Raw genomic sequence first — 14,802 nt, 5'->3', positions numbered from 1 at the left:
TCAATAAAATTTTACTTTCCTCCATTAATTATATTTTCCAAACAATTATCACAAAAATGACAAAAGAACAGAAATAGATTCAATAAAATAAAAGGAACTGACATCACCAGCCCCTTAGCCAAAAGCTGCCTTGGCTATAGACCAAAGAGAATGTCTTGAAATTTCGAAAGGACAGGAAAGTGTATTCTAAATAGTTTAGATATTTACTTGCCCATAAAGAATCAAATCAAGTGATACCTCAAGGTCACCTTAAGGTCTAACATTCTATGTCTGCATCTCAACTCTCCAAAGCTTTGGAATTTTTGAGACAGTAACCAAAAATGGAAATCATAATTCTTGATAGATTACTGGGCTTTCAAAATGAGGACACCGATGTTAAGCTTTCTGGCAGTTCTAGACACTGACCCTAGTGCCCTGGCTATGCTTCAAAATCACCCACAGAGGTTACTGACTGGTTGTTATAAACAGAAGTAACTACTCGCTCCTGACCTACAATTCAGAAGCTCTGGAGATAAGAACTTGGTGCAAGTTCATGTTTTAAGATTTCTCCAGGTGAGTCTATGCATAGCCGGAAATGAAAACCACTAACATAGTTAACAACAGTTAAGATCTCATTTCACGTTTTCACAGATATCCATGATCCAAATTTTATTATATATGCCACAGAACATATGCCCATTTGAAAAATTATTAATCACAATATAAGTTGGTGGATGTAGCACAATCCACTGAAGAACAATGAGCCAGGAGTCAGAAGACCTGTTTCTGACTGCACCTTTGTTACGTCCTGCGAAATACCACACAAGTTAGCTTTCTGAGTATTTTCTTCATTTATAGGAGTGGAAAAACTACACTTGTCTGCCTTCTTCATGAGTAACATTTCCATAAATGAAAGAATACGCAATAAAGCCATTCTAAAATATAAGACACTAAACTTAGTCAGAATCTGCTGATTCCTTGGAGTTATTGCCAAATATAGACAGACTCAAAATGCTGTTTGAAATGAAACCAACCAGCTTTATACAACTAGCTAACTAACAAGCTAACTAGCAAACTCCTGCAGGTGTGAAAAGGCTAAGTAAAACAGTTCTGCCTCTATTATTAAAAACAGAGAATGCTTTCATTTTCTACTTCTTGCCCTTCGACTCTCTCAGACAATCCCTCCCAAGCTAAGTTCTAACCGCATCACCTTCTAAGAAAACATAGTCTGAAAGACAAACCTCAGCCACTGTGCTACGAATACGATCCACCACTTGCTCAAAATCCACCAGGCTGAAGAGTGGCTGTTGCTTGAGACGATGCAGCTCTGCAGCAAAAGTGTCCTCCTGGTTTTTCAAAATGGATCCTGCAAAATAGGAAGGCACTGTCACAGGAAGACAGAACAACCAGGACAGACCAGGGTTCCCTGATCCTGGGGGTGTAGCTCCTTCACCTGCTTCTTGGCAAGCACGTCATGGTTGTGCTGACATCTTCGTACATGAACATTACTAGCCACTCACTGTGACCAGGCGTACTTTGTGGTCACACAATGTCAAGTGAGAAGGGCCTTTGAGGAAGGGACACTTTGGGCAAGGAGATTCCTACCTTTTCTAGTCAGGTTGACATTTTGATTCTCAAACATCTGGACAGATTCTCCAACAAACAGGATTTTTTCAGCAACCCTCACTGGAATGTAGGATGGCAGAATCTCCACTCGCAGGGAAAACTGCTTTAGAGATGGTGCCAGCATGTTTTCTTCCTCTATCAGGCGCTGGTCAAGGAAATAATCCATATCAAAGATGATGGATGAAGTAAAGGGAAAACATCTAGTAATTCTAACCTGTGATTTATATTTCCTAGAAGCAGGGACTTTAAATCTGAAGTTACATAATTCTTAAATTACCAGTGTCAGATATGCATGGTGGAAATAACAATGGTGTTTTTTTTAACATTAGGATTTTAGTCCTCACGCTGCCTTTACTACTTTATAAGAAATTTTGGGCATTAGATCTGGAACTTTCCTTGTACAATGGACTAATTGGTCTTTATTTTTTTCCAGGTCTACATGTCTATGATTTTACTATCTCGTATATGTGTGTTCTGCCCAGCTCTTTACGTTGAGTCCAAGTCATTCAGCCAAGTGGTTCTCAAAGTGTGGCTCCTGGACCAGCAGTATCAGCTTCCTGTGGGAGCTCGTTAGAAATGCAAATTTTCAAGCCCCTCCCCAGATCCACAGAAAATCTGGGCGATGAGGCCCAGCAATTGTGTTTTAACAAGCTCTCCAGGTGATTCTGACATGCACTGAAGTTTGAGAACCACTCACTGGGCTAAGAAGCCTCTTATCCTTAGCTTCTCCCCATTCTCTGAACTGCTTTTGATTTGACCCTTATCTAGCTCCACCCCGGACTAGAAGATCCTGACTTTGATCTCTGCTTTTTGCCCTCTTTGTTGTGGGTTCCAGTGCTAGTATTCCTCGGGACACTATTCCAGACCCTCTACTTCTCACTCTCCTCCCTCTTCATAGACAATCATACATATTCTTCTGTGGCTGCATTTTCTACTGTAACAAATATTTTAAATCTTTTTATATTACAGGACAGTTATAAAAGTCATAGACCTTCCAGACAAATATGCAAACATATATTGCACAGAACCTCCTGAAGTCCTCCATGGACCCCAGATTAAAAAATTCTATATGCTGATGACTACTAAATCTTTACCTTTAAGCGAAATTGCTCTCGTGAGCTCTGTGCTCAGCCCACTGGACATTTCTTACAAGTACTGCAAACTCAAAAGACCCATTTTCTTTTCCCCAATACCAGCAATACACATTTCTTACCACTACTTGCCTAGCTGCAGAAGGCAGACACTTGATCATCTTTGATTCTTCCCTCTGTACCCATAACCAATCAATCACTAAGGGCTATTTTTTCCTAAGTCTCTTTCAAGCCTCTTTATTCTTTATTCTTCTCCATATTTACTGTTACCACCCTTGGTTTAAAGGCTATTATTTTTGACCTAAGTATCCCCAACATTCTCCTAACTGACCTACCTGCCACTAATCTTGATTTTTAAAAAAATGATTCCCCACACTACATCCAGAATGATTTGTCATAAAGTTTGATTATGTTAACATCTTATGTAAAATTCTTCACAGGCCACCAGTTCTTTTCAGGTTCAAGTCCAAATTCTTTCCCACTGTGTATAAGATTTTCATGATCTTACAGCTGCTTAACTCAACAGCTTCATTGATTGCCACTTTTCCCATCCCCCCCACTGTCCCTTATGCTATATTTCCATCTTTACTTGGCCATTTCGATTGAATTACTAATAGTTCCCCAAATGAGCCATGTCCTTGATGGGCTCTGTATTTCACACACATCCTTCTCTCTGCCTAGAATATCTGTTGATCTCTCAACTCTTTGCAATTTAGACACGTACTCCACTGAGAAGCCTTCTCTAGTTATTCTAAGACCATGTTCCGAGAACACCCACACTTACTCTTTCCAGAGCATTTAGTACACTGTAATGTTACTGTTTACTTATAACTTCCACTAAACCATAAGTTTTAAGGATAGGGGACGACTACATTTTATTTGTCTATGTAGTTGTGGCACCTGGAACAATGCCCGGAACATAACAGATATTTAATAAATGTTGTAACATGATAAATGAATGGATAGATGGATGAATAAGGACGATATAGGACTTTAGGGATTTTAATTGAAACTCCAAGCTGCATTTAAAAACTTTAGAGTAGCTACAAGACTTATTAACCTTTTAAAAGCATATATTCAGAAACAAGGAAACAAAAAAGAATCTCATAGTTCTCTATTTTGTAGCCTCACATTAAGTTAGGTATTAGGTTTAAGTTAAGTAGTAAGCTAAGATAAAGCCAAGTGTTTATATCTAAAGAATTTACGGAAGGTTCCCAGGCTATGATGAACTTGGAGGGGCTTGGAAGGATCACTAAAAGGTCATTTAGCTGTAGTTCTGTGTGACCCCTGGCAGAAATATGCTAGGCTTCTTGCCATGCTCTCTCACCAAGTCCTGAAGTTCTCTCAATTGTTTTCCTGTCAGTCCCCCAATGCCCAGATCCTCCTCATCCTCTTCTGGCTGGGCACTGACATTACCAGAAGATGGGCCCTGTTTGATAAAGAACTCTTCATGCTGATCCAAGAGAAGTCCATGTAGCATCCAGGCTGAGAGTTGCTTATACATGACCCCATGACACACGGCCAGGATTCTGAGTTGGGAGAAAAGCAAGAGCCTTAGAAGTTCACTTAAAGAACATTAACTCCCATAATGGAACAGAGGGCATGCTTTAAAATGCTACAGGATCAACAGAGTCCTGAGAGTTTGATGAGTCAGAAGGGAAATGACCAATTAAGCTAAAAATAATTGTGCTATTTTAATTTAAATGTTTGTGAGTGGACTGATTCAATTCCAAACTTGTAGCTTATGTATTAAAGTTTGAAATGTTCAGCGAATATTCTGATAGTCTAGGAGAAGCACATTTTCTTTCCTCCTTTCGTATAAATTAAGTTTCAAAACTGATGATTCCTGTTAATTAAATGTACTTACAGGAGTCTCTTTTTGGCTAACACAGTATTAAATTAGTTTTATTTTTGTTGAAATTATATAGGGAGAATAGATTCAATATACTTGAAAAAATATTATCCAACAAAATGCAGAAACTAAAACAAAATACGGAAAGATTGCTGGAGAATGGGATATTCACATGGTCTCAAAGGTTCACTCCCAAATAATATTAATTACAAAGGGAAAAATGTCCCTCTAAAATGGAGAGATCAACCAAAAACTTTTACAATCAGTAATGGGACAAACTTACTTTCCGTGCTTTCCAATATGATGCAACAGGAAATATGACCTATGTAGTATTCTTGCCAAAAATGTTTAACCCAAATCTAATCATGAGGAAATAATTAGAAAAATCCAGATTGCAGAACATTCTACAAGACAACTAGTCAGAACTCCTAAAATGTCGATGTCATCAAGGATTTAAAAAAAAAGGCAAGGAAGAGAACTGTTCCAAATTAAAGGAGATTAAAAAGACATGAACAACCAAATGAAACATGTGAACACTGAGTGAATCCTGTATTGCAAAAAAAACCAAAAAACAAACAAACAAATAAAAAACAAAAAACAACTCAGCTATAAAGAACTTCTGGAAGACAACTGAGGAAATTCAGATAATTTTGGATAACATATTGTTGAATTAATGTTAACTTTCTTGGGTGTGGTTTGGTATTGAAGTTATAAAAGAGAATGCCCTTTTTCTAAAAGGATACAAGCTGAAGTATTTAGGGGTTAAGTGTTATGATATCTGCGACTACTTTCAAATCAGCAAAAAATTGTGGTATGCATACATGTACATTTATATATTTACATACATATAACACACAGTTTATATAAAGGGAGAAAGAAAAAGTAAATCAAATGTGGCAAAATGTTAACTGGTGAAACTAAAGGATATACAGGTGTTTATTGTACAGTTCATTCAATATTCTTCTAGATTTGATATTTTTCAAAATAACTTAGAAAAAGAAACTAAAGATTAAGTCTGCTATTTGTAGTATGCTAATTGAGTGGAATCACACTTAAAAAGAAATCATATGGGAAGCCATTTACATTTTGCATATCTGAGTATGTGGTCTGTAAAATTTGGTCCCTGCAAATATATAATAAACATGTATACATCATATTATCTACACAAGGTTTCATATTCTACGCATAAAACTACATATATATTTATACAGAGAGAAACTATAGAGGATAAACATCAAAGTTAAGCTGAGTATCTCAAGAGGCTGAGATTACAGGTGATTTCTATTTCTTTGCATGTCTGTATTTTCTGTAATCAAAACGCATGTCTTTAATTAGAAAAAAAAGGCACAATAATAGAGAATTAAGTCCCTAAAGCACATTCTGGAAAGTTTCCTACTCTTTTGAGAGCTTACTTGTGCAGTGGTTCAATTGGAGATTGTTAAGAGTTTTGAGGGGGACTCAGAGATCACCGTTTCTAATTTTGCAGTTAATGCCACACCCTCCTTTTGAAAAATAAGGAGGAAGAGGGAAATAAGAAGATCAAACGAGTAGCCTTTGCTCAAAGTCCACATATATCTAATATAGTTATAATCATAAGACTCGTATAATTTTGTACCGTTTTCTCAACATTATAAAAAATATTTTTTACATATTACAGTATTTATAGTTTTAATGGTTTCATAGTCTATCAAGTGAATATACCTTTACTTAGCTTTCTTCCGCTGCTGGTAATTTTCTAATTTGCTGATATAGTAGACGACATTGCAATGAATAATGTTTGTATATATGGTTATTTTCTTCTTTGGAACAATTTTTTTAGGGTAAAATTTCTAAGAGTTGCATTATGGGATTGTAAAGAATATACATTTTTAAGGACCTTGATGTGAAAATACCAGCTATTCAAAATACACAAGTTCAGACGTAGCTAAGCTTTATCTGGCTCATGTAATGGAAATTCTCCAAGGATGACTAGATCCAACAATTAAAAAGGATTGCCTCAAGGGTATCTAGGCAACTAGATCCTAGCTTTAATACTCAATACTTCATAGCCCTCTTTTTGCAGTTTCTAAGCCTTCATAAGGGTTACATGCGCTCCCTGCGCATCAGTCTTTTCTACCCTTGTCATAACTTTCCCAAAGAAAACCTGAGACCACCTGAAAATAAAAAATGTGCAAAGTCAAGTCACTTGACCACCCCACTCCAACCCTCAACACCCAATTAAGCCATGACTTACTTTTCTAGTGCACTTCGAACAGGAGGCAAACCTCCACAGCTGTGTTTGTATACTGTTTCCAGGATTTGGCAACCATGAATCTGTGGAAAATACAGCCTTTTCAAACTGGATTCTGTTTTAATAGTTTATGTAGCACAAATTCATATTCAATATTCAATCCAAAGGGCACAATCCAGCAGAGAGTAGGGATAAACTTTCTCATCAGATCTATGTATAATTCCAATTCAGACTCCAATTCCAATGTGTGTGGGGTTTTTCCCACACCACTAAGTAATTTTCCGACACCAGAGGCTGCAGTGTCCTACAGTTCTATTTAAGTGTGACATTATCTACCCAGAGATAGCATCAGATTCCACAAGTTAAGAGCTCAGACTCACAAGACTGCACACCCATACACACTTCAGATGCCAATCATAAGCTCAGGTTGTTATCTCTGCTTCTGACCAACTAGCTACAAGACAGAGGTTTCCATGACCCCCTCCTTGGGTTCAATTAATTTGCTGAAGCGGCTCCCAGAGCTCAGGAAAACAGGTTGCTCACCAGATTACTGGTTTTTTGTTTGTTCGTTTGTTTTGTTTTTTACAAAGACTATCAAAGGATACAAATCAATAGCCAGGTAAAGATACAGAGGGCAAGGTCCCAAACAAAGGAGTTTCTGTCTCCACGGAGTTTGGCCCTGCATGGTCACACGAGAAAGCGTTATGGCTCATTAACCCAGAAGCTCTCTGAACCCTGTTCTTTTGGGTTTTTATGGAGGCTTCATTGCATAGCCATGACTAATTAAATCATTGGCCACTGGTGAAGGAACTCAATCTCCAGCCTTACTCCCTTCCCTGGAGGTGGGGGGGGCGGGGTGGTGGTGGTGGTGGGTGGGACTGAAAGTTCCAACCCTCCAATTACATGGTTGGTTCCCCTGGCAACCAACCCCCATCCTTAGGTACTTGCCAAAAGTCACCTCATTAACAACAATTCAGGTGTAGCTGATAGGGGTTTGTTATGAATATCAAGACAACTTCATCACTCTTATCACTTAGGAAATTCCAAGGGTTTTAGGAGCTCTGTGCTAGAGACAATATGAAGACAAAATATATATATTTCTTATTATAAATCATAATATCACAGCAGGTGTTCTCAAAGTATGAATTCTATGGCCTCTTTCTCCCTCTACACCCAAAACCACCTCCAGCAGCATCAGCATCACCTGGGAAGTTATAAGAACTATAAATTCTTGGGCCCCACTCCAGACCTACTGAATCAGAATCTCTGCGGTAGGGCCCAGCAACCTGGTTTTAATAATCTGCTCCAGGTGATTCTAATGTACAATGAAGTTTGAGAGCTACTGTACTAGAGAAAACAGAAACATTTAGAATTGAAATCCCAAGCAAAGAGATAAAGAAAGCTCTTTATTTCAGATTAAGGCCTAATTCAGACTACTCATAAGGTATACATTTTTCCAAAAATCTGCTTCCTCTTGCTATGTCCTCTGGCTCTCTCTTTTTTGAAAATTGCTTTATTGAGATATAATTTACATACCATAAAATTTACCCATTTAAAATATACTGTTCGACAATTTTTAGTAAAGTTAAAGCAGTGTACAAACATCACCAGCAATTCCTTTTCATCATTCTAAAAGGATCCCTTGTAAAAAAAAATAAAAAATAAAAAAATAAAAGGATCCCTTGTGCCTGTTTGCAATCATCCCCATCTCACTCCCAGCCCATGTTCTTGACCACGTCAGTTTTTTACTCTGTAGAGTCATAGCACACTAGCTTCTCTACCACCTCCCTGGCAAAAAGGAAAATGTGCCCATCTTCAGTCCCTCTATTCATTTTCCACTCTCCTTGCTGTGGCCAATGGAAGCTGAAAGTCAACTGAGAGGTGCCACTAGGCTTGGAATCCTTACACTAAGTCCACTTACCAAGAAGGTTCCCTCCAATTTTGGGAGACAGACTAGTAGAATGTTGAAGAGCATAGTCTTTCAAGGCAGAGAGACCTGGGTGTATATGCCAACTCTACCATTTACTACCATCTGTGTGACCCTAGGTACTTTCTTAACCTATTTGACCCCTTAGAGGATTGCATGTGATAATGTATGTGAAGCAATTTGCACAGTGCCTGATATACAGCAAGTGTACAATAAAAGGTCACTGTTATTTGATGAGGGCAATCAGCTTTGAAGAGCCAAAGAGCATCTACCCTGATGGCTTTGCTGGCACAGAATGAACACAGCAGAGCGTAAGTTTCTGTACTTATACAGCAAAAAAAATGAAGTAGCAAGCTAGCAAATTAACTGGTTAACTAGATATAATCATCAAGGTGAACACTCCTAATTAGTTAAGGCACAAATACAACAGCTTAAAAACATGGAGCTAAACATGTTTGTTTTGGTCCAATTAAGGACCACTGGGTAGATTCTTCTTCTAATGTGAAATCTCTTCTAATGTGAAAGCATTTATTCCTCTGAGTTATTAAATGCCCAGAAAAGACATTCCCCTGACATTGAGAACTCTAACTTTTTAATTTGTGATAAGAATAGGAATATTTAACTAATAAAATAAACATCTGGGTTTTGCCCAATGGTCTAATTCTCAGAAAACTGCCAGCACCCTAACCATAAGCCTAATACTGTCTTTCTAAGGAATAACTTTCAGCTTCTCCTCAAGATCCATATCCAACAGTTCTAAATCCTTAGCGCAAAAAGCTCTCACCCCCAAATATCCATAGCATTTTTCTCTTACCAGCAGCATTCCTGGGTACATCTATTAACATTTTCCCCATCTTCTAGACCAGGAGGTGCTTAAGGGCAGGGTTATAATTTATTTTTGCATTCATGACAGCATGATACCCAAACAGATATTGTTGAATGAATTAACAAATAAAAACTACTAAAAACAAGGGTCTTCAAAAAAGAATGTAAGGGAAAATTAAGACTATTTCCATGGTGCTAGGAAAGAGCAAAGAAAACATGAAACTTCTCACCTTTTGACTTTTAATTTGTTCTACTACAACCATCACAGAGGGAAAAAGGAGCTGGAACTGCAAAGCAGAGAATAATTAGTAGAGTCTATAATTAAATACAATGAAAAACATTACTTCAGGAAATGCTTTTGTTTCTAAATAGTTTCACTTAACATAGAGCATTAACATCAGACATTAAGTTTTAACTAAGTTTGGAGCTTTTCAAACAGTTCTGATGATCTTAAAATATAAAATGCTGGGCCTGAATTCAGAAGAAAAAAGTTTTCCAAAAAATGCTATAAGTTAGGTTACTCTAACAATATCAACAGATTCCATGGCATTTTGTTATTTGGGCAGCATACCTGATCTAAGGAGTAATTGACATGTGATATGGAGAGATGGGGGTCGGCCAGGAACTGCAACAAAAAACATTGTGATTAGGGCTCCACACATAATTTCTCAAATCCATTTGATCTATGAAAACTAGAAGGGAATCTGAGAATGGGCTTAGTGTTAGTTTTAGGCGATTGAGAACTGAAGATTTATAGAAGATTAATTCTGATTTTTAGGTGATAACAATACCAAAGCTAGGGCTTTTATATATTCCCTTAGGTACCTTTGCCATGATCTGCACGCCACTTTGATCATGGCTTGGGCAATCACAGCATGTACACCGTACCCTCCAGCCACACAGAAAATAGCTCTCTTAACCACCAGATCATATCAAAGGGCATTTCAAATTGAAAAACATGCCCTAATCTGCTGTCCCAGAAACGGTGTTCCCATATCTCCTCTCACCTCTTGTTCCAAATCAAGCAGTGCTTGGCGATAAGGTTGCAAAACGGAGTCCAGACCTGTGCAGAAGGCCCTTAGGTAGATTCCATGTAACCCACCTTGGCCCTGCTGAGATGGATGGTGATCCTGAAATCAAACAAAGAGAAGTCAGCTTCTCAGCTGAGACCCTGAAACCTGAGGAAGACATCCCTTATTAGTGGTATTGTTTTTGCTTCAATAATTCCATCTCAAAGCAGTACTTCAGTGAGAAGAAAAAACAACCGAAGAGATGGATTTTGAGTTCTTGTCTTTTAAAATGTGATATTTTAATTTTTCGAGCGGCCCAGATGTTACAAGCAGTTACTACTACTACATACTGTCAGTGGAGTTTTTTCTACAACTTGATTTTATAACTTCCAGTTTAAATCCTTTTGGTGGCTTCTCACTGCCCCCAGAATAATACCTAAACTCCCCCACATGGCAAATTCTGGTCCTTACTCTCTCTTCAAATTTATCTTTCACTGTTTCCAATTTCACATCCTCATTTCCAAACTACCTGCAGTTCACCAAATGTGCCTTGCTTCCATTTCTCACCCCCATGAATTTGGATGTGTTCTGCTTATAACTGTGCACTCACCTTTGTGACAAATACCTACTCTTCCTGCAGGACTCAACTCAATCATCTCTTCTCTGCAAAGTCCTTCCTAACTCTCCCTAGGGAATTAATAGTTTCTCCCTTGTTGCTTTCATAGCATCTCTAGTACTGAAATTGTACTTTTGTTTATATGTCCCCTTCAAGAGCTTCATGAAGCAAGGGCCCACATTTTATTCACCTTTGTATTTCAGCTCTTCACACAGTTCATGGAACAGAGGGTAAATATTTACTGAATAAATAAAATGACCTCCATCCTCATTCTAATATCTCTTCCCCTGCCAGGCCTGGCAATTCATCTCAACATGAATCTGATAGTCAACATGGGGAGTTAGACGACTCTCACCAAGAGGCTATTTATAAATATGGTTGTCTTTCAGGAAACCTAAAATCTTTTTATAAGAACTTCTTCTGTAGTTTTATATGGGGAATTATGGTTAACAATTAACTAGAGGCCATGATGACTAGCTTCTCTGGCTATGGACTGATTTGGGTGATCAGGCTCTAGTAGCAGTAGATACAACAGCAGAATTCAGCAACAAATGTGGTAGGAAACTTGGGCTCAAGAGCTATAAGGCACAGGGTAGCCAGGGGATGCTGCAAAGGATACTAGTAGTTCCTGGAGATGAATGTTGACAGCTATAATAAGAATAGCATGGGCACAGGGTGAAGTAGATCAGATCAACTTACAATCAGTCAATTTTGTTTTGATCTTTTGTTGCTCTAGAGAAATGAATGTCTTCATTTATCACAAAATGAAAGAGAAAATGAGTATGCTTTTTACTTTTCCAATAAAGAGTTACTACAGATATCTTTAGACTTTGGGAAAGTAGGAATTCACATATTACATAAGATGAAACCCACACAGTCACACGAATATAGAGCAGATTTTTTTAAGTATTATATACAAAAAATTAAAATTAGAGGCCTTTCCACCTATATCAATATATATACAGATTATAAGTGTGGTAATTAAATGTGCCCTCATTAATGTGATTTCTTGGCAAACTGACACTGATTATATTTTAAACTCATGTTTAGCTTATGTATTTTCTCTGTAATAACATCAGTTTGAGTGAACCAGAATCCATCCCAGAGATTAAAATATGAGGCATTATCCTTTAACTCCTTTGCTTCACAGATTACCACCAAAGGCCTGACAACCAATTTATGAAAAAGGGGCCAGAGGGTATTGGTTGCATTATTTCAGAAAAGCATCCTTCTTCTTCCTTTCTAGAAGTCCCCGTCTTTCTCTTCAACCAGAATCATTCTTTCAAATGGGAAACAGTCATCACTGAATTAGTCACACAATTTGGCAGTCTTTTTACTTATCAGTGACAGAACTGCAGACTGTTAAAGAGAACTTTAAAACTTCTCTTTAAAAAACTTTGAGCGCTTACTATGTACCAGGCATTTGACATAAATTACCTTGTTTACTCCTCACAACCCTATGAGAAAAGTATGGACACTGAGCCTTAGTTACTGAGCATTTGGTTACTGTTGAGCAGTCTATCGCCAGTGAGTGATGGAGCGGGACACAAATCCTTGACCTCTACACTATACTGACTTCCAATTAATTCACAGTATGGATAATATTTATAAAATGCTTACAATGTTACAAGTACCTTCTCTGGTTTAACTCTTTTATTTACAAATTTAAAAAATGAAGCCCAAAGATTTTAGTTGCTTGCCTCAATGTGACTAAAGTAGTGAGAAGCAGAGTGGCAAAGGAATTTGAAATAATGCTTTATGATTTTACCTCTGGAATTGGAACTCTGGTCCAGCTCGAACTAACTTAATTCAGTTCTCCTAAAACTCAGGCAAAGTGTATTTTTTCTTATACCAATCTGCCGTAATTAGTCTCTGTGTATATTTTCCCTGGCCTTCACTTGAATAAGTCGTGATGAGAAATTCATAACTTCTTGCAATTTATTTCACATGAATTACCAGTAGATTCACTGAAAGCCTTACATACCTCAAACCCTCTGGAGATGTACATTCCCTGAGAACAGGAACCTACCTGTTGCTGCACATGGCCTGTGTACTGTTCAATGAACTCAGTGAAGCGAATATAGTCTGTGCCAAGTCGGCAGAGTCGATTCAGGACACTGGTTTCACTGGGATGGAGAAATGGGAAGTCCTGTGACACCTGCAGAAGAGGAACCAGGCTAAAAACACTAATGCCTGTGATTCACTGAGTGCCTGTCTTTGAGGTGCTTCAGGTGTGTTACGCTATTTATCATTTCCTTTCTCAAGATGCCTATTCAAGATTGGTAAATTATGGATAACAAAACTATTTCCAAACCATTACAAAGGTATGTTCCCCAACCCCAACCTAATTAACTCTTCATTGAAATAGGTGTTAACACATGGTAAAGAATTCAAACAATACAAAATGGAGTACGATAAAAATAAGTCAGCCTCCCCAGAGGCAGCTACTATTACCTGTTTCTTATACAATATTTCAGGAATAGTGTATAAGGACATGGGGGTTTGACCTGGTTGCAAAAAAGTCTCTTTAGCAGACTCCAGGGGTTTCTCAGACATATTCTTAGGATTTACAAATTCTCTATGAAATTTTAAATTGTTTTCAATAAAAATGTAAAATAAATATAGCATACTATAATCTGTAAAAGCACCTTATAACTGGACATATACATTTAGTATCCATATTTTCATTTGTACTTTTAATTTAAATGATGGCCAAATGATAACCTAGTATGCTATATAAAGGTTTCACAGCAGTTTAACTAGAAAAAAGTAGTGGGAGAATGCATTCATTCAACAAACTTAAAAAAATTTGGCAAAATAGACATAAAAATTACCATGTTAGTCATTTTTAAGTGTACAGTTCTTGGCATTAAGTACATGCACATTGTTGTGCAACCATCACCACCATCCATCTCCAGAACACTTTCATCTTCCCAAAATGAAACTCTATACCCATTATGACTCCCTGTTCTCCCTCCCCCAGCCCCTAGCAACCACCCTTCTATTTCCTGTCTCTATGAATTTGACTATAAATCCCTCAAATAAGTGAAATCATACAATATTTGTCCTTTGAGACTGCCTTATTTCAGTTATGATAGTGTCTCCAAGATTCATCCATGTTGCAGCACGTGTTAGAATTTCCTTTTTAAGACTGAAAGATATTCTATTATAGGTATAGACCACATTTTGTTTATCCATTCATCTGTCCATGGACACTTGAGTTGCTTCTAACTTCTGGCTATTTATAATGCTGTTATGAACATGGGTGTACAAATAACTGTTCAAATCCCTGTTTTTACTTCTTTTGGTTATATTTCCAGATATTGCTAGATCATTTGGTAAGTCTACGTTGAATTTTTTTGAGGAGTCACCATACCATTTCCCACAGGGCTGCACCATTTTACATTCCCACCAGCAAAGCAGAAGCGTTCTAATTTCTCTACAACCCTCACCAGTAGTTATTATTTTCTGTTTTTTTAATTATAGCCATCCTAAAGGATAGGAAGTGATATTTCATTGTGCTTTTGATTTGCATTTTCCTAATGATTAGTGATACTGATCACCTTTTCATTTGTTTATTGGCCATAGTATAGCTTCTTTGAAGAATCAACTAAATTTTAACGAACATCTACTTACCCCAGGCTCT

General features: G+C 37.5%; 1 protein-coding gene across 1 annotated transcript in view; it reads right to left on the bottom strand.

The window, feature by feature from the left end:
• Positions 1-14,802, bottom strand: part of TUBGCP4 (tubulin gamma complex associated protein 4) — a 67,310-nt gene that overhangs the window by 17,599 nt on the left and 34,909 nt on the right. The window contains exons 12-19 of the mRNA XM_023527712.1: positions 13,186-13,314; positions 10,538-10,660; positions 10,102-10,155; positions 9,761-9,817; positions 6,782-6,861; positions 4,024-4,225; positions 1,585-1,750; positions 1,221-1,345 (exon numbers count right to left, since the gene is read on the bottom strand). Of these exons, the coding sequence (XP_023383480.1) occupies positions 1,221-1,345; positions 1,585-1,750; positions 4,024-4,225; positions 6,782-6,861; positions 9,761-9,817; positions 10,102-10,155; positions 10,538-10,660; positions 13,186-13,314 (936 nt within the window). The remainder of the gene's footprint in view (positions 1-1,220; positions 1,346-1,584; positions 1,751-4,023; positions 4,226-6,781; positions 6,862-9,760; positions 9,818-10,101; positions 10,156-10,537; positions 10,661-13,185; positions 13,315-14,802) is intronic.

The sequence above is a fragment of the Pteropus vampyrus genome, unplaced genomic scaffold, assembly GCF_000151845.1.
Source record: "Pteropus vampyrus isolate Shadow unplaced genomic scaffold, Pvam_2.0 Scaffold19, whole genome shotgun sequence".
NCBI lineage: Eukaryota > Metazoa > Chordata > Mammalia > Chiroptera > Pteropodidae > Pteropus > Pteropus vampyrus.
The sequence above is the reverse complement of the archived record's forward strand: the minus strand, read 5'-3'. Positions and strand labels throughout refer to the sequence as shown.